The following is a 20,734-nucleotide window of genomic DNA, read 5'->3' on the forward strand; positions in this document are numbered from 1 at the left end:
AGACCCAGTGAGGGACTTTGGCCATGAACAGGGGGAAGACATCATTCTGAGCCGAGTGTATGATCAGCTGGCCTGCATAGACAACATGGCAACAGAACTACAACAGGCCACCCAATGGCCCTGGTTTGAGCTAAAATATGACAGACTGTATCAGGTCAACCAAGACGCCCGTACCTGCAAATGTCAGTCCCAACTAGTGGTTCCCCAGTGTCATCAGCAGGCCATGTTAAGATTAGCCCACAACATCCCCGCTCCCGGCCATCTGGGCTAAGAGAAGACTCTAGCCCAGGTACTGACCCACTTCCATTGGTTGGGTGTATACCAGGATGTCAGGCACAACTGTGCTTCCTGTCCAGAGTACCAGTTGGTGGCACCATCAGGAGTACCGAAAGCTCCACTGGTCCCCATGCCAGTGGTGGGAACACCCTTCCAGAGGATAGCCCTGGTCCTAGTGGGACCCCTTGAAAGAAGCACTATGGGTTTCCACTGCCTCCTTGTGGTAATGGACTACGCCACTTGTTTCCCTGCACCATTGAAACAGAGTTCCTAAAGATCTTTGCCCGCATGGGTTTATCCCAGGAGATCCTCATGGAATAAGGGATGCATTTCACCTCTTGACTCCTCCATGAAGTGCGTGGCCTGCTGGTAATCAAAGCTGCAGACGTCAGTATACCACCCCCAGATAGACAGGCTTGTTGAGTGCTTTAACAGAACTTTGAAGGGCATGCTCAGAAAGTTCTCCCCAGAGGAATTACACCACTGAAACCAACTGCTAGCCATCAGAAAGGTGCTCAAGGCTTTCACCAAATTCTCACCCTTCAAGCTGCTGTATGGGTGCCAGCCTAGAGGGGTGTTAGACCTCATGTGAGAAACATCAGAAAAGATCCCGTCCTGAACCCAGGAACTCCTCCAATACATGCTGCAATTGCAGGAACGACTGACCTAGGCCACAGTCATCGCAAAGGAGAACCTCCAGGCTGCCCAAGGGGCCCAGGCCAGAGTCTACAACCAGCTAACCCGCACTCAGACCTTCAAGCTAGGGGATCGGGTGCTTGTCCTGCTTCCCCCCGAGGAATCCAAGCTGTTAGCCTGATGGCTGGGCACATATGAGGTAATCAACCAGGTTAGCTCCATTACCTATGAAGTCCACCAAACGTATCAGTGGAAGAAGAGACAGATCTACCATATCAATCTCCTGAAACTGTGGCATAAGTGGGAGGTATCATGCTGGCTGGATTGGGGGGGTGGAGGCATTCATTATGTGACATCAGTATGTCAAAATCATAATTCATGTAATACATGCCATGTCAGGTACTGTTAGAAAGGCTATGATATGCTAAATAAGATAATAATACTTATGTTCATGTGTTGTGTGTAATGGAAGTTATAGATATATTTGATATACCTGTATTTCAAATTGTGCTGTCTCAGACACACCCTAAACAGGGCGGTGGCAGAACAAGAGCCTGCTTAATGGCCCATTGAGACATCCACAGATGCAAGGGGCCCAAGGGGAGAAGCCAGAGATATACCTGATGAGTCATCAGGACTTATTCATGTGACTCTGAACTCCATTTTGGTTCCTGTAAAATTCCACAAACAGCATGGAGGGGCCAGAGGATATACAAGGCAGAGGCCTGGGAATCCCATTTTGTTCTTCAGTCAGGATTCAGCTTCAGCTACCAACCTACCTCTGGATCAGTTCATCTACAATTGAACTGAAGCTGTGAAACACAGGACTGAGACCCATCCAAGTACTGGGTGCATACCAGAGGGAATATACAAGCCTTCAAACTCCACAAGTCTTCTAGAAACCTGATTTATATGGAATTTCAAATAATTTGTATGTATCTGATTGCTTTAATCCTATAACATTTCTCTTATAGTTTGTTTTTATAATAAACCTTTAGTTTTAGTTACTGAAGGATTGGCTGGCAGCATGGTATTTTGGATAAGATCCAAACTTATATTGATCTGGTACTGTGGCTGACCCTTTGGGGTCAGAGGGAACCTTTTTAGTAAAGAGCGTAGAATTTAAATAACTGGTCTCTTTACTGGACCTAGTGGCTGATTGAGAGCCGGAGACTGGAATGCAGTAAAGGGGGCTGTGTGTATTTGTATACTGTCTTCTTAATAAGCAGTGTGGGGAATCAAAAGCACAGTTTGTGGCTGGTTGGGAAGTCTAGCTTCAGTGCCACCTACCAGCGCTGGGAGAATCTGCTCTCCTTTTGCAGTCTACCCTGACCTCGCCATTTTCAAGTGGCTACCCTAGGCACGGAAGGGTCACAGGAGGTCTGTTAATTACATCATACCCCCTGAACCTGAGATGGGGCCTCAGGCTTCTGTGGTGACTGAGCTGGCAGAACCCCTGCTTGGGGATACCCTCACTGAGGTGCAACAGGCAAGCCAAGCACCTCCTTGAGGCATTCCTGAGAACCTTCACTGCTGCACCCAGACAGGCCATCCCAATCCAGCACACTATCCAGACCAACCACGGAGAGGTGGTTCTTGGGGTGAGCTGACCTCTCCCATGCTGCATGCAGGAAGCCGTAAAACAGGAGGTCCAGGTCATGTTGGGCCTCAGGGTTATTGATCACAAGTGAATGGCGTAGTCCCATTATAATCGTCCCGAAACTGGACAGAAGCCATCGCTTCTGTATAGACTTCCAGAGGATCAATGCAATCTCAAAGTTGGGATGCCAATCCGAGTAGCTCATTTACCCAGGGCATCGACTATCTTGGGGAAGCATGATCTGACCTCGCTCTGACCAAGGGCTACTGGCAGACCTCACTGGAACGTGGGACGAAGGAAAAAAAACCACCTTCACTACCCCCAGCGGGCTCTACCAATTCACCACAATGCTCTTCAGCCTTTATGGGGCCCCTGTGACCTTCCAGTGACTGGTGGACCAACTCCTACAGTCCCACATTGAGTACGCTGCATCCGATCTGGATGATGTGATCATCTACAGTCGCTGCTTGGAGGACCACCTGAACCAGGTGGCAGCCGTCCTCAGGACCCTCCGAGGAACCGGCCTAACTGCGAACCCCAAGAAGTGCAAAATTGGGTGGCAAGAAACAACCTAGCTGGGGTACACTCTGGCATGGTAGGGCCTCTAGGTATGGTACAGCCCCTAGTCGGGGAAAGTCCAAACCATCCAGGAATCCCTGACCACCAAGAAACAGGTCAGACAGTCCCTAGGGCTGGTGGGCTATTAACAGTGTTTCATCCCCGGCTTTGCCACGATTGCAGTCGCCCTAACCGGGTCACTCAAAGGACTGACCACAACAGGTGCTGTGGTCCCCTGAATGCGAAGCAGCATTCCAGACCCTGAAGGGCTAACTATGCCATAAACCCATGCTATACAGTCCTGACTTCACCCACGACTTTATCATCCAAACTTTATCATCCACAGCCTCTGTGGTTGGGCTGGGGGCAGTCCTCCCGCAGAACATCAATGACAAGGAACACCAGTTCTGTACATCAGCTGGAAGATGTTCCTCCAGCAGCAAAATTATGCAGCTATTGAAAAAGAAGACTTAGCGTTTAAGTGGGCAATGGAAGCCCTCTGCTACTACCTCTTAGGAGGCCCCTTCGTAGTGGTAACAGACTACGCACTCCTAAAATGGCTCCTACAGATGAAAGATACCAACGTCAAGCTGATGCGCTTGTTAGCCAAACTGTAGTTCCCTGATTACCGGATCTGTCACCGGGTGAATTGACTGAGACTGACAGCCAGTAAAGTGTAAATAAACAGGTTTTATTGCGGGCGTGTCAAAACACCATCCCACTTAAAACACAACAACAACAATTAACACTGGTGTCGAGAATAGGGATGGGGAAGTGAACACCAGGCCCAATACCTTAGAACACAACCCCCCTCTGGTCCCCTCAGTCTGTGATGGTATTTACTGTTTCTTTTCTCTCCCTCCCAGGGAGTGCTGGTCACGATCTCCTTCGCTGGAACCAGGTCTTTCCAGGTAAGTCAGCTTTGTCTGCTTCTCGTCCTAGCCCCATCTGCTTCTCGTCCTCAGTCCGTAGCCACGCAAAATACCGGCACCTAGCCGCGCTACCACTCAGATGGGCAGCCCCTTGCCCTGGCACTCACTACCTTAAATAACTTCCCAGGGGCTGATCTTAGCCAATCCACTGCTGGGATTTTCCCACCTTGCTGTCACTGGGCAGTTTTCACCTGCTGGCAGTCTGCCAAGTATTAGCATCCTGCCTGTCTGAGGCCAATTCCAAAATGGCTTCTAAATCCAAGATGGAGTTTAACATTGTCGTTTCTTTATTTACAATCGAGGAAGGGTACAAGAAACATCTACCTAACATGCTGGTACCTGGCTCTCCAGCCATTTGTCATCACTTACAACACTGAGCCGGTAAGGAACACACCAATGCAGATGCATTGTCATAGCTAGGGGAAGGGGACCAGCCAGCCCTGAAGACCGGGAGCTAGACTTGAGGGGGCTATATGTAATGAGGGGGCATGGCCCCCCTCCAAGACAGACAAGGAGGGATGGCCATCCACCTCCTGTTGGGTGGAACCAGGAAGGTACCATGCCGGACACGGAAGGGGGGACAGAAACTGGAAGTATAAAGGATGGGCCTGGCTCCAACTCAGTTGGGAGAGAGCCACCGGTGGAAAAAGACATCTCTTCCCCACTGCTGGAGTGGGAACCCAGAGAGGACTCCAGCTGCACCAAGGACCCACCTGACCTGCCCAACAATCCAGACACTGATGTAGGGTGTGGCTCAGGCCCCCTATACCGTTCCTCCTCTCCTTTGTAAATAGTTATATATGATCTTGTTTATAGTAGTCATCAGAGACTCTACTGACAGGGACAGTAGCTGTCAGTCACAGACCATAGGTCAATAGTTCATGTCAGTTGGCACTTTATTTAAATATGTATGAAGCAGATAGCCAATAGGAAGACACCACGTTCCCTTAAGGACCGTGTGCAAAACCAGTTAGTGCCGTGTGCACATTAGAGGTCCGTGTGCAGACCCTCACCAGGCGCGGGAAATCCGTCCACCTGATTGGTCCTCAGGGACCAGGAACAGCCTATATAAGATCTTGGCTGACGGCAGTTGGGGCTGCCGCTTTGCAGTTGTTACACGAGAGAGGGTGGATTAGATCGTAGTGGTTGTAGGATTGGGGTAGGCTCGTCGAAGACCAGGACGAGAAGCAGACGCTGCGAGGAAGAGAAGTAGATGCTGCTAGGAAGAGAAGCAGACGGCACCGCCATCTGGTGAAGAAAGACCTGTGAGACTGTATAAGATCAAGGACACTTGGGGCCCTTGGGTTATCACACTGGGAACCTTGGGTTCAGCCCTACTTACCTTTGTTGTGACCCTGTTTAACCCCTTAATAAATTGTTATATTGTTTTCGAAGAACATTGGATTCAGACTTTATTTCTAACTGCCTGAAAGGGACACCATACTGCTTGCGTTGTGAGAGTGACCTGCAGATCCCTCCTTTTGAGGCTAACACTGAGGAGCTACTGGGATTGCCACTGGCAACTTACCCCTGGATGCAAGTACACCCCGAGGGGATGGTAGCCCAGGGATAGCCAACTGCAGTCCGGCTCTGCTCATGCCTGAGCTCCACTCGGCACATTTCGGTCAGAGCCCCACTGATCCAGTAGTGGAACGCTCCACCATTGTTGGGACCCCAGACTGGGACCCGGTGAAGTAGGGTGGGAGCTGGGTCCCCCTACCTCCCCACTACTGATGTGGTAGTCTTCCCCCATTAAGCCCGGAGACCTGTTTGGTGCTCACCCATGCCCGAGTGCCTGGGGCCACAGACTGCTTAGCTAATTCTGTACTTTAAGCCACAGTTTCTCAATCTGTGGTACAGGGTATGCGAGACACAGGCAGGAGGTACCCAGGGAAAAACAGAGTGAAGGGGAGACGGGCGCCAGCAGCCCACTTCCCACCTGGTCCCAGCTCCCAGAAGGGAGGCGTGTAGCAGCCCCCAACTTCTGGGGAAGTCAGGCTGCAGCCGCCCACTTCCTGCCCAGTCACAGCTCCCAGCTGGGAGGCGGGTGGCAGCCCCCTGCTTCCCCCGGGTAACATCTCCCAGCTGGGAGGCGGGCAGCAACCGCTAGCTTCTGGGGGAGGCGGGCAGCAGCTCCCCACTTTCTACTGGGTCCCAGCTCCGAGGTAGGAGTCTGGTGGCACCCTCCTGCATCTCGCGAGCTGGCCTCACAGCTGGGTGGCAGCCACCCGCGCCCTGGCTCCAAGCCGAGGGACAGCCTCCTGCCCACATCCCTGGGTCCCAGCCGGCGCGGAAGCCTCCTCTGCCCCAGCTCAGATTGGATGGCAATCATCCACCTCCCGGGCTGTCAGCCAGGTGGCACCCCACCTCCCTGGCTCAAAGCCTAGTGCCCAGAAAATTGCTCAGCTAGAGCAGTGAAATTGACAACTAAGACAGCCCCAGATTTCACCAGTTACCCTCTTTTCCTGTTTCTCTCTCTCTCGCCCTCCTTCCCTCTCTCAAATCTATGCCAAAAAATTCAGTGCGGCCCCAGCACTGGCATGCCACTCAAAGCCTCCTAGCTTTGGCCAACATCACTTCTAGCCCAGGTACATACTTGAGTTACGCACCCCTGGTATAAAGATGGTAACCCTACCTACACTAGATCTGACTTCTGTCATATCAGGGCCTTATATACTCAGCCCTTCTTCCAACATATGGCTCACAGTCTGTAAATATAAAATCCTGTGGAAAATTGAGTGTTGGGGTACTTATTAACATTTTCAGAAGTTAAGGGGTACTTGCTACTTAAAAGGTTGAGAAACACTGCTTTAAGTCTGCCTACATAGGTGTGACAGCAAGGGGGTGTGGCCTCCCCCCCAGACTGACAAGGAGAGATGGCCACGCACTCCTACAATAGCATAGAAAGATAATGTTCTAATTAACTAAAAATTAGCACTTTTGTAAAACAATTAAAAGAATTAAACTCTTAGCACAGCAGAGGCTGGAGGGAGAAGGGCAGAGGAAGCCACCTAAAGGGTTAATTCAGAAGATTGACAGACTAACCCTAAGCAGGACGGACCAAAAAAATAATTGACACACTCAAATCAAATCTGCCTTGAGGTGTTCTCTGAAATAAGGGCCTTCCCCATTTAAGGCTAAACAAAGTTGCCCTCAGCTTACTTCAGCCAGGGTCCCAGCAAGCAGACACCCTGGCTTACCTCAGTCAGATGAAGAAGAAGGATATGATTTGCTTCAGCAGAGTCCAGAAGAACAAATCCTCTGGCATACTTTCCAGCTTCTGGAGTCTCCTCCTCTGTGAAGCCCCTTCCATTGATTCTCCTTCCCTTTTCTGGTGATGCTAGGCAATTCATTAGTTACCCACAACGGGGTCCATCCCTGTACCCTGCACATCTCTACGGTAATGGCAAGCAGCTGTGATCTTTCTCCAAGGCAGGAGGAGACTAAAGAGGAAGAGTATAAAGAAGGAAGAAGCTGCAGGGGGCATAGTTTAGAACCAATCTCCATTTTTCTTGTCCATTACATTAAAGACTGCACCATTTTCTTACTTTATTTAGAGATGTTCTAATAAACAGGGAATCGCCTCCAATGAGTTGGATCCCCCTCTGGTTCAAGAGGAAAAAAAGCATCAAGAAGAATCTACTTACTGTTGAGTAGTACTATTTTGAGCCATAAAGGTGAGCCTGAACATGCTCCTGAGCCAGTTAGAGATTGAGTCTCAGCCTTAACTTTGATCTCAAATTCCTTGTTTTCTTCCTGGATATTTTTAAAGATTATAATAACTATAGACATCTTTTCTACTGCATTAAATAAAACCAACCAGCATGTTTAACAAAAAGAAAACATCTGTTTTATTTTGATCAGCAGATCAGCCTTTACAAGAAAGTCATGATTTTAACTTAAAGTCCGCATTAGCAATGCATCTTCCCTGAATAGGAAATTTTACCTTTTATCAAATATAAACTTTAAATTTAAAAAAAAAAAAAAAAAAAAAAAAAAAAAAAAAAACCACTCCATTGAGGATAACAGAATATATAACATGTCTTCATATGTCTTTGTCTTCATATAAATGACAAATGAATCAATTTACACTTCAGGTCCTTCTCCTCCAGGAACCAGCTGTATAAGAGAAGGAAAACAAACAATTTCTTGAGAGATATAGTATGAAGAAATACAGTACACATTTGATTTCAAGATTTAAGTGAGAATTGTGATATGGTTTTGTACATATTTATTATTAAACACTATTGAAAACATTTTTATAACAGATGGAAAATTTAAAGTAATACTAGAACATAACACAACACAAGTGTATTTTTAAAGGTAAACTGACCCATTTTGAATTAAATCACTCCCTAATTCTACTCTTACAAAGAGCAGCTAAATGATCAGATCAAATGAGTGACATTATAGCTTTAAAGATAATGAAAACTGTTTGCTAATCTCCTATTCCTCTGAAATTTTCTAGCCTATATTGTATCACTTATACCATGACTGACTAGCATTTGAGCAGAACGTTTACCAATATGAGAAAAAAGTATTTCTTATATACTCATTTTATATATGTATTTTAGCCAACAAGTCATCATTGCATAAATTTTCCTCACTCCGGTGGGAATCTGTTGCCAACAGATAAATGCATGCTTAGATATGTTTCAGGAATGAGAAGCCAAGGAATGTAGGAACATTCAATACAATAAAAAGGCATGTCTAGATAAAAAACTGCTACTAATTCTATTTTCTTTGGCATTCAGTTGGTGGGAAGATTTCAGTTTAAAAACAAGATAGCTCACTTTTAAAAGCAGGTAGACTATACAGTTTGCTTCCTAAATGAGAAACAGTTTTTCTACACCTGTTTTCTCTCTTCCTTTTGTGTAGCAGCAGCCCCAAATAAAGGCATACAGGTTGGCTGCTCATTTCCAGCTGCTTTTACATAGACTTGCTTTGCAATGAAGAACCTGGACATGTGCAGATACAACAAAGAGGCAAGACAGAAGAGAGCACATGGCACTGAGTGCAATTTAAGAGCTGATGCTTTAACTCCCTAAACAATTAAAGAAACAAATGTAAAAAAGATATAGGGACTATCATTTCTTTTTCTGACATTTTTCTCTTCATTGAGCAACACTTAAAAAAGAAACAAAAAGTTTTTTCTTTAAAGAAAATAGACAACACATTACCATCATGGGTATTTATTGTGCAGTCTTTAGTCATTTAGGTCCTCATCGTACACACTTAAACAAGTAGGTAGTCTCACTGATTAGTGGGCCTTAGGATTCTCTGGTGCAGAATCAGGCCCATAGTCTCAGGACAGGCAATATAAAATATTGGCTGTAGGATCAGACCTATAACAATCAGTTACAGCTTCAGCCCTGATTTGCATGCATCAGAAGTATTATGTTTTACGTTTACTGTACATTAAGATACCAATAAGTTCATGCTTGTATTTTCACTTTTGTTTTCAAAATGTAACATGCAACACATGCATAATCGAGTAAGAAATTTAAGTCTACAGCTACTAGAATTACAGTATGAGTTTTTATAAGATTATTCTGTCAGAACAGGTGTTTAAAATAAATATGAGTTCAAGCCCATTTGAAGGAATTAGTCAGTAACTGAATTCCACATATTCCAAGAACCAGTGCAAAAACAACAAGTTGTACACTTGACTTACCATTGTTATGTTATTTCCATTTAGCAAGATCTGATCTAATTTTGTGATTCTTCTTCCTTCAGGTGTGATTTCACTGATCAAACATTATGAAGAAAAAAATATTGAGTAAATAAAGTTTGGAAAATAAATATGGACTTGTGATAAGAGCTGAAGTGACACATGGCTCTGTAATGGGTTGGACCAGTGGTTCCCAAGCTGTGGTCCAGGGACCAAAAGTGGACTGCGGGGGGCTTTCAAAGTGGCCCGTGGCTTCCCTCCCGCTGGCTGCAGAAGGGAGCTGCTGCCTAAGGACACAAGCGGAGCACGTTTCCGCAGGGCTAAAAGACCAGTGCAGGCTCCGTGCTGCAGCCAAGGAGATGGGAGATCAGCACTCTCCTCCCCCTGGCTGTAGCAGGGATCATGACAAAGCGCTCTGCCTGGGTCTTTAGGCGCTGGAGTCCCTGCTGGAGCCAGAGGGAGGGGAGCACTGATCTCCCGTCCCTCTGCTTGCAGAAGGGAGCCACTACCTAGGGACCCAGGTGGAGTGCACAGGGCTACAGGCGTGTGCAGTTTCCCTGCTGCAGCCAGGGAGATGAGAGATCAGCGAGGAGGCTCCTTCCATCTGGCTGCAGGGGGTGGAGCTGCTGGTGGAGACTGGTGGCCCTTCAGGGTTGTAAAAATGATATCTGTGGCCCTTGAGCCAAAAAGGTTGGGAACCACTGGGTTGGAGTATTTACAAAGAGTAACACAGAATTTAGCTGAATCACAATACAGGTTTGGAATACCCTCTACTGCTGTATTATATGGATATCTGCTAGGAAGCTGAAGAGATCATAGTGTTCCTCACCAACCACTGCACTTAATTTAGAAAAAATTAAAAGTTCCAGATATCAAGTTTTAGAGCAACTGTTAATCTCACCAAAATTCTAATTGTCCTCAACTCATAAAAAGGGGTTTCAACTGGCAACATGAATAATGTTGCAAGATAAGGCAACCAATGCCTTCTTATCCTGGATTACACCTATTTTTAAGTCTTTGTCTATGTGTCAGAGCAAACAAGCAAACACTAAGCTAGTGGAGAATTGAACATAGAGTTCAGGGGAAAAAAGTCAAGGCTGCCAATCAGGAAACATTAAAAAATGTATGACAAAGCATGTGACACACCCATTTGACTAGGCCATCTCCACTCCCAAAAAAACCCCAAAGCATCCTTAACTTGAGTTAGCTAACTCAAGGTGAAATTGCAGTGAAGACAAGACAATTTATAGTCTTCACATGAGTTACCAGGTCGAGTTTAAAGACTTTTATTTGCAAGTGAAGAAAAGGTCAGAAGTTTCATCTTTTGACAAAGGCACTGCATCTTTAAGTGCTCTATACCTGGTTAGCAGATGACTTGTTACCAGTCAGAATAGAAAACCAAATCACAAAGCATGGATACTGGTGACCTAAGCATGCTCAGCACCTGACTTTGCCACCTGTCATACAGCTATTCAAGAGCTTGCTGTACAGGATGAACCCCCGTTGCATTATTCACACACCGTTTAAATTTGAAGCCTAAATTACACAGTTGTGTCAAATCTTTTAAAGACGTCAAAATGGTTTGCTTTCTAATTCAATATACATTTTCTGTAAAAGGGAAAGGAAAGAAAAGCACACTGCAGTGTAAATAGCCACAAAAAACAGAAGTAATACTTACAACTCCGTAACATCCTCTAACACCATGTCTGAAATCTACCGTCATGGAAAACAGAAAACTAAAATATCCTTGATTTAATAACTTTACCTGTATATTCATTTTATAAGAACAGTGTGGCTTAAGTGTGGCACATTTATCCATGCAAAAAATAGAAGCATTCTTTCTAGCCACCTAATTCAAAACATCCAAATATACACCTGAATAATTAAGCTTAGGGCATGTCTACACTACAGTTCTGTCGACATAAGGCAACTTATGCCAACCTAACTATGGAGGCGTACACAGTACAATATGCCTTCCACCGCTTTAAGTTGCCTGCTACACCGACATAATAAAACCAGCTCAATGAGAGGCAGAGCTTAGGGCAATGTAGTTAGAGTAATGCAATGTCAGTGTAAACACTGCGTTGCTTATGTCGCCCTTAGAGGCCTCCAGCAGGTATCCCACAAGGCCCACTGTGACCACTCTTGTCCCCGTTTTGAACTCCACTACCTTGCAGCCAGGTACACAAATGAACACCCCTCTCCTCTGTTAAAGCCCCAGGAAGTTTTAAACTTGCTCTTCTTGTTTGCTTGGTGTGGAGAGCTTACACAGCAACTGCCCAGCTGATCACACCAGCTCCACGCAGCAAACACGCTCCTGCCTGGAGTACTTGGGGGATGGTAGATCTCCTGGGTCTGTGGGGAGAGGAGGCTGTGTAGGCACAGCTCCAATCCAGCTGCATGAACTTGCTAGGAGCATGGAGGGAAAGGGCTATGATAGGGACACACGCAGCAACAACATGTAAAACTCAAAGAGCTGCAGCAGGCATACAGAAGGCAAGGGAGGCAAATAGTCAGCTCTGGTGCAGAGCCACAGATATGCTGCTTCTACAAGGAGGAGCCTGGAGTCAGGGTAGTGGTGAAAAGCCCACGCCATTGAGCTCTTCTTATAGCCTTGTGTTCATAACGCACACCACATACTGAACAGCAGTGCAGGATCCATGCTTTCTGACATTGATGGCTGGCTCGCAGGTTTCCAGGGCAGTTGAAAAGTGGCTGGAAGCCTAGAAGGATGACCATGAAATGATGGGATTGAGAAATCAAACCTGCATCACGTGACACTTAATCTGCCCCAATGAGGCATTGTACACCCTTTCCAAAACATCCTGCATCCAGTTGCACAGTGGGATAGTTATCCACAGTGCACTGCTCTGTGTTAGGGCAAAAGCTGCAACTATGAATGCACTCCGCCGACACAAGGAGTATGGACATGCAACAGCAGCTTAGTTACAGCAGTGGCTGTACATCGACGTAATTTAAGTTGACTTAACTTTGTAGTGTAGACACAGCCTTATTCTAAAAAGAAAATTGGTAACTTGCAAATATTCCATTTAAAGGATACTGACAAAGTCATCAAATCCGAGGAGTGTGCCAACAATTTCTTTATCACTCTTCATCACAATGTGAATACGCGAACCTATACACTTGTCCACAAGCTCTGAAAATTAGAAAACATATTATACATGATTACAAACTAAACTTAAATATATATTAAATGGTGATGTTTTTAACACACGCCTTTTAAGGAATATGATGGCAAAACTGTACATGTTCAAAATGACTGCCAAAAACACTTCTAAAACTGTATATGCAAAAATGTTTGTTTTATTCTTATATCCACTATTATACATAAGGCGCATCCTAACATATCTGAAGAATATCTAGAACACATTGAGCACTATATAAATAATATATAGGCTCAGCAGAATTCAATTTTCACTTTTATAATTTTGACAGATTATAGATCTTTATTTTTAGGCTTTTTTAATATTTTTATCCATTTAAATTTTCCACAGTTGTGCAAAATTACAGGCTTTAAGTATTTTCCCCCCCAATTTTATTCCATTTAAATTTTCACAGCTGCAGCAGATTATGGGGGATCTGACAATTATTAAATAACAGACACTGAAATTCAAAAACTTAAAAGTTTTATAATGTGAAAACAAATTGTCAAAATATACAAAGTAAATATCCTTAAATCAAACTCTAATAAGCAAGCAGCATTTTTCTTACTTTGCCTTTGTAAATTTCAATTTCAATACCATCAATGGAAATATTTTTTCATCAATTTGTGTATACAGTGAAATCAATGTTTACCAATATTTAGGGATAGCAATGGACTTTGTGATAAAGATAAAATATTATTATTACTGTTAATCATCTGTTTTGGTAGCACCCACAATGTGCTAGGCACTTTCTAGGTAAATCAAGGACTTCAGTTTTAAGAACCCTTCAACACATTTTCCTTCTGGAGCCTATTAATTATAAACCATTTTTTCTTAATGTTCCTGATTCTAGGAGAACTTTGGGAAAAACAGAATTTTACATAAAGAAAAGTTATTTTGATGAAACACACTTATTTCTGTTGGAGAAACTGAACAACCAACCATTGCTCACCAGAAGTTTCTTTTCCTCCCCTGGCACCACATTGTTTTTGGACATCACTATCCCTTTGCTTGAAAGAATGTTCTCAGAACTGCTAAACTGAATCTACAAATGTTAAAAGAAAAGCTGCAACTTGTTTTGGTACTATATAGTAACTCCACCCTGTTGTAATGATGCATACAGGTAAATCTACATTATAAATACTACAGTGGCACAGCTGCAGCATAAACACTTACTATAGCGCTGGAAGGGGTTCTCTTTCATTGTTATAGTTAGTAAATCCATTTCTCTGATAGGTGGTAGCTAGGTCAATGGGAGAATTCTTCCATTGATCTAGCTAGATCTGTCTCTACAACGGAGCTTAGGTTGGCTTACCTCCTTTTCTCTCAGGGCTGTAAATATGTCACATCCCTGAACAACATAGCTAGGTTGTCCTAAGTTTTAGATGCAGACCAGCCCTAAATCACCATATTAAATATACCGACAAGACAAGAGATTTATTTTACTTGGCCATTAACACAAACCTTAATCCTGCAATCAGATTCATACTGGGGGATCCCCACCCCCATGCAGAGCCCTACTTACATCAATGGGTATGTCTATACTGAAAAAAAGTAGTGTGCTCAAAATAGTAATGAAGACTTGGCAACTCACTTTTTAACTCTGGTTAGCAGCTTAATTTAAAGCCTATGGAGAAACCAAGGCCTGGTCTACTCTAGAAAATTAAGTTGCTTTACCTACTTTGGCCTGGGGTGTGAAAAATCTACACATTAAGGTGACCTAAATCCCCTCATAAAGAGCACTGGGTCGAGGGAAGAATTCTTCCATGGACCGCCTCTCAAGGAGGTGAATTAACTACAGTGATGGAGTTCCAGCGGAGTTGCCCTGTTAATCTGTATACAGCAAAAACAACGGTGATGGAGAACCCCTCCCACTGGGGTAGGCGGTGTCTCGAGTCTCTAGCGCAGTGTTTCTCAAATAGTATTCTGCGGAACCCCTTTTCCGCGGGCTGAGTTGAAGGGATCCGCGAAAAAGCGGAACCATGCCGCCGAACAGCCGTGAGTGCGCTGCCGAAAACTGCTTACAGAGCGCGCCGCCGAAAAGGGGAAGGCTTCCTGGACTTGTCAGCGGAGGATATCGCATGGCCGCGCGAGGGTGCCGCGGCGAAATATAATTGAGAAACACTGCTCTAGCGGTTTAGGTGCAGACCCATGCTGAGCGGCCCGTGTGCAGCTGGGGGGTGGGATCCCCAAGAGGAAGCGAGACAGCCGCACTATCTCCTCCCAACCAGTTAAAGTAGAGCTTAACTGCAGCCCGAGGAGACTGCCACTGGACTCCGACTTCTGCTCTCACGGGCACTGCAGGCACCATCGCAGGGGGGCTCCGGCATAGGGTGAGCGGACAAGGAGTGTGAAAAATCAGGAGGGGGGAGGGGGGTAATAGACGCCAAGGTAAGAAAAAGGCCCCGAATAGGGGGACTGTCCCTATGAGATCAGGACAGCTGCTCAGCCTACTCCACCAACCGCCACCCCCGGGGCAGCAGAGGCTACCAGGCCCGTGGGGCGAAGGTGCAGTGCCCGCCTCGCCACAGGGCGCTCCGAGGCGGGGCTCAGCGCAGAGCTGCCCCCCACGTGGGCTCCCCGCCGGTGAGGCAGGTGGAGGGAAGTGGCCCCCTCGCGCGGGCCTTCACTCCGTCACGCCGCCCCCCCCCGGGGCGTTTTCCCCAGCACGAGAGCAACGGCCCCCTCCCGCCCCGCGGCTGGGCTCCTCGCCGCCCAACGGGTCGGGCGATAGACCTCACCAACTCACGTCACCAGCGCCCGCTCCCTTTCCATTCAAACGGCGCGCGAGACCACCCCTCCCCCAGCGTCACTGTAGGCGCCCTAAGAACAGAGACCCCCACCGCATAGAACAAGAACCCCCCCCCCCACTCTCCCCGCCCGCGAGCTAGTTACCGAGCGGCAGGAGCTGAGAGGGGTTGGTCGTCGCGTTGGCCGCCATATTGAAACCAGACCTAATCAATCACACACAGCTATCGCCGAGCGGAGGGCGAGTAGCTCTCAGAGCCGGCTGCGTGAGCAGGCGTAGCTAATGGATGTCAAAGTAATCGTGCTCCTGCTGGCTGGCTGGTGTGCTGGGGTCCCCACCTCGGGCGCGAGCAGCTCCAGCTCCTAGGCTCTGGCTGCAGCGAGGGAAGGTGCTAGGGTCTGATTTACAGAAATGCCGATCACCCCTCCGCCCAAACTCAATGGACAATGCAGGGGCTTTGACAAGGAGGCTCCAGATTAAGGTGGGCACCTGTGCAGGCTTTCCCAGGACAGTCCCTTTTTTGGGGTTGCTTCCTTGGGAAATACTCAAGCCTGGCCTACGCTAGGACTTTACATTGGTATCCCTAGGTTGTCTCTCAGGGGAATGAAAAATCCACACCTCTGAGAGACCTATCTGAACCGACCTAACCCTCCGCACAAACAAAAGTAGGTTAAGGGAAGAATTCTTAAGGCCTTGTCTTTGCGCTACAAAGATACGTTGACCTATAACATAGGTCAACTTATAGCCACCTCAGTAATTGCTGCGGTGGCTGATGGCCACACTACCCTCCTTGCATCCTCAATGGTATGTGTCCTCGCCAGGCCTGCTTCCATCCACCTAAGAGGCAGTGTGAGGAGCTGAGAGCTTGGTCTCTCAGCTCGGCCTGCAGGTCCCCGGTAGGAGCCCCACTACCTCTAAGGTTCCCAGCGGGCTGCCCCCCCCCTCACCCTTCCCTGCCAGGAGCTAAGGGAAGCCACCCAGAGCTTCTCTGTTCCCCACTAGGAGCCAGGAGAAGCTGCTCAGCTCTCCAGGGCAGCCGGTGGCAGCTGGGCTCTAGGGCCTTGCCCTGGCTTTCTTGTCAATTTCACAGCTGCAGCAGATGAAATTGGTAAGAATGACAGTCAATAGCCTACTTAGGGAAAGCAGTGTTTACAACACTGATACTGAGTCTCGGTAACTAAACTGACATAAGACCTACTCCTCTCATTGAGGTGGTTTTATTATATTGGCATACCAAGGGAATTACATTGGTGGAAGGAATATTTCAGTGTGTACACCTCCACTGTTATGTTGACAAAAACCTCCTGAATGACATATGTTTTGCTGGCATAAGTGCTTGTGTGGACAGCGCTATGGCAGCAGGAAATGCTCTCCCACTGACAGAGCTACCGCCACTCATTTAGGTGGTTTTATTGGCAGGAGAGCTCTCCCTCATTGACATCATGCTGCTACACAAGCACTTATACCAGCAAAACTTATGTCACTGGGAGGGAAGGGGGAGGTTCACACCCCTAAGCGACAAAAGTTTTGCTGATATAAATGCTAGTGTAGACAAGGCTTAATGTGCATTTCCTACTTTTCAGAGTTCTTAAATTTGCGTCACCTTAAGTTTTCATTTATTTGGTTTTCAGAAGCTTAAGTTATCCATTCTTTACATTCTGTCAGGGCATGAGACATTGTAAAATGTTTTTAAACCTTGCCTTGTCTACACTAGAAAGGTTACTGGCAAAAGTTTGGCCAACATAGTGCCAACAACAAAACTATTTCAGCAGAGTGTGTTCACACTTAGCTGTTGGTGCCAGTGCATTCTGTCCAGGCAGCGTCAGCTTGTATTACAGAAGGCATTCTGCACTGTATGCAGGCATTCTAGTGTCTTCCATGCCATCTTTAGGTCCATTGCCCTGTGGGAAATTATATTATATAGTGGGATACCCGCACACCTCTTAAGAAATTGTAAGAATTTGGGGTCAAATACCCACATATTCCTCTGTTCACATATATACCCAAGTTTAAGCATTTGAACAGTCCCACTGAAGTTACAGGATTACTCATGTACTTAACGCTCAGCTTGAGCAGGGTAGAGCCTTTGTTTGTACTTTTGTATTTTTTCCAACACTTGCCTCATTGCCTTTTTTCTGTAATTTTCAACCAAGTTGTAGATTTTTTCTAACTACCTTTTTTGTGGTTTTTTTTAAATTTGTTTTTAAACTGCTGCCTCCGCGGCTATTTTTAATATCCAAATAGAGAGCTACCGTTGTGTCTGTGTAAAGCAAGTTTTGACTTCCTCATACTCTGTAGAACATACAGAGATATACTATTGAATTCCACTCTCTGCTGTCACTGACTTCCTTGTCCTTCCTCCCCTCCCATTTCCCTTGTACAGTGGTGGCTGTCTTACCAGTCCAAAGAAGAATGAATAACACACACTGGTCCATTTCAGGCCTTTACCTCAGGGCACAATTTATTGTTTAAATACAAAACTCAAAGAATTCCCTTGACCCACATAGACTTTAGCTCCCAGAAGCTTTTACCTGACTAGCCTCTCACTATAGAACAATGCACACAACTCTTCTTTCTGCTCAAACTGCTTTTAAATTCCAGCAGGCCTTTTTTTTTTTTTTTTTTTTTTTGCTCTCCATCTTGTGACCCTTTAGCTCTCATTTCATTCACCTGGGGAGGTGAGCTAAGCCTGACACAGGTGCAGCTGAGTCCCAACTCCTTTTAGAGGCCAGCTCACCCTGTGATATGTCCCATCCCCATACATATAATTTATCTAAAAAAAAGGACCAAATACAAATTTCTACAGTAATTCATTCTGCAGATTGTCACACTACTAGCAAATAAGCAGAATTAAGCGCAAAAGCATATTCCAAAGTCTTTTGCAATGGAAAAGCTAAAGAAAAAATTCTGCTGAATTTAAGCCTTTATCTGAGAAATAGAAGTGTATGTTTGAGACTTAAACTAATAGAATATTATATTGATATGGAAATGTTTCTAATCATACTTTAAAGCATATCCATTAAAGAGCACCACTGCAAATAAAGAAAAATTAGAAGTTCCTGGTTGTCATTAATTAAGAATGCAGTAACAAATAAAGAAAGTCCCTGTAATTATTGTGCCAATGGTATAGTAGCAGTCAATATTATTAAAATATTACAGCTAAGTATAAGATGGCTATGGCTAACATATGGATAATTGTATTGTTTGTATATTAGCTATGTGCGGAGAGAGTAAATTCCATAAGGAAGGTGCACTTTGCATGTGTCTGTGACTGTTCCAAATATGTATCTAAGGCATCCACCTCCCTTCCTCTTTCTTAACTACATGGGTACAAAATGTATAGGGTGAGCTGCAGCAGATGCAAAAAGTATGGCAATCAAGTTGCAGCAGGCTTCCTGTTTTATTATATGACCTGACATCTTGCAGAACAGCTTTTTATCCTTTCTATTGTCTCACATAGCAGGAAAGAGAATTTTGAACAATGACAAAAAATCTCATTCAGAAACAATAATCAGGATTATCCAATGTCTATACATCACAAAATGCATAGTAGTGAGAACAGTTTCAAACTACATTTCTTTGCTGAATTGAATATGAAAAGTGGATAGTCTCCTGTTCTTCATTTTTGTTAGAGCTCTTCACTGAAGGAGACAATGGCTAATATTTCATATGATTTTTCTTTCTTGAAATTATACTAACAATCAAAAAAATGAGACAGAAAAGACCTAATAACTAATCATTTGCCTGCCAGTGCAGATTGTTCCCTACAGTCTTTTGTTCCCTAAAGTATATTTTCTATATAATGAAACTTCTGTTGAAGCTGAGAAATATTATGCAATTATAAGCTTTAATCTATTGTTATAGTTTGAGCCCCTGGGTATCGCATTAATACTGAACTTTTCCTGGAGCATTTTTTCTTATGCTTTTAGAAAGAGTCCTTTCATCTGATTCCACAGAGGATCTTAATGACTGAGGGCCTGATCCTGCACCACTGAATGACAGTTTTGCTATTGACTTCAATGGGAATATGATCTGACCTTAAGGGACAGCAATTTGGTAATGGTCTGAAGCCTAGAACTCCTAATTCTTAATTCTGTCTCTGACACTGAATCTTTCTGTGGCCTTTGACAAGCCATTAACTTCTCTACCTCATTTCCTTCATCTGTAAGATGGAGATAATACTAACCTGAGAATTCTACTGTAAGAATTATGGACTTGTTCTTGTATCCTTTAGTCTCAAGGGAACAGACTCACTGAAGTGAATGTTACTAGTCATGTAAGGACTATTCAAACAACTGAGGGGCTGCAGGATAAAGCCCTGGTTAGTTATTGCTTATAAAGTAACATTTTGAAGATGCAAAATTTTATATAAAGATGTAATTATTAAAGTTTATTATCAATTTTTGTTTTAGTCTTCAGGAAAACTTAGCTTTCATGTCTTACCTGAAGAGACTAAAAACAGATTCTCTCATCAGCCTATGGGATCTAATTTTTATGTAAATTATTCTGAAGACTAATGTTTTCTATAGTTTCACGAGGATTTGGGAACAAAGAAGAGAGAGAAGTTTTCTACTACTCCCTCTCTTATACTTTCTATGCATGGATTTACAGTGATAATATCTGAGGTGATTATGCTATGGGATACTATTTTAAATGGGATTTTTGCTTTTGAGGTTTTCCAGAGCAAAGAGGCTTGATAATGAGCTCGTTTATACCAGTTTTACACTAGTGTAACTCCACTGACTTAAACAGTGTTAGTTTTGATTTACACCAGTGTAGGAGAGGAGATTCAGGTCCAATAAACCCCTCTGCTCAACACAGAGAACCCTACGCTTGTTCATGGTTCTATACAGGGGTGAAACTGCAGTCTAAAAATAGTCAGGGGGAGGAAGGCATGAATCCTGCAGGCACATAAAGAGTATAGCATGAGGGTGTTGGTGGGGACAAGTTCCTTATCTATTCGCCAACACTACAGGAAATAATACATGCATAGTCCCACCCAGGTTCCTACTTACCAAAGCCCAGATTTTCAACCGCTGTGCACCTACAGTATCCTTATCTCCCCAGCCACACATGCACAGGCTGGATCCTCAATGCCTGTATAGGCAAGTGGCAATTTTCCAAAAATGGCCATATTTCTGGAGTGTA

At 44.9% G+C, this 20,734-nt stretch overlaps 1 protein-coding gene across 3 annotated transcripts; it reads right to left on the reverse strand.

The window, feature by feature from the left end:
- Window positions 1-7,829: 7,829 nt before the first annotated feature.
- Window positions 7,830-15,862, reverse strand: LSM5 (LSM5 homolog, U6 small nuclear RNA and mRNA degradation associated). Of its 3 annotated transcripts, none has more exons than XM_067562475.1 (5): window positions 15,733-15,862; window positions 12,735-12,830; window positions 11,352-11,379; window positions 9,677-9,749; window positions 7,830-8,121 (listed from the first exon to the last, which is right to left on the reverse strand). In XM_067562475.1, the coding sequence occupies exons 1-5, from the start codon at window positions 15,776-15,778 to the stop codon at window positions 8,089-8,091; spliced, it is 276 nt and encodes a 91-aa protein (XP_067418576.1). In that variant the 5' UTR covers window positions 15,779-15,862; the 3' UTR covers window positions 7,830-8,088. The 3 variants fall into 3 exon arrangements, with proteins under 3 accessions (XP_067418576.1, XP_067418577.1, XP_067418578.1); XM_067562476.1 differs by lacking the exon at window positions 15,733-15,862 and adding an exon at window positions 15,587-15,625; XM_067562477.1 differs by lacking the exon at window positions 15,733-15,862 and adding an exon at window positions 13,790-13,859.
- Between the last annotated feature and the right edge of the window lie 4,872 nt (window positions 15,863-20,734).

Source organism: Emydura macquarii, unplaced genomic scaffold (genome assembly GCF_026122565.2).
Source record: "Emydura macquarii macquarii isolate MOO-44397 ecotype Brisbane River unplaced genomic scaffold, CSIRO-AGI_Emac_v2 contig_2432, whole genome shotgun sequence".
NCBI lineage: Eukaryota > Metazoa > Chordata > Testudines > Chelidae > Emydura > Emydura macquarii.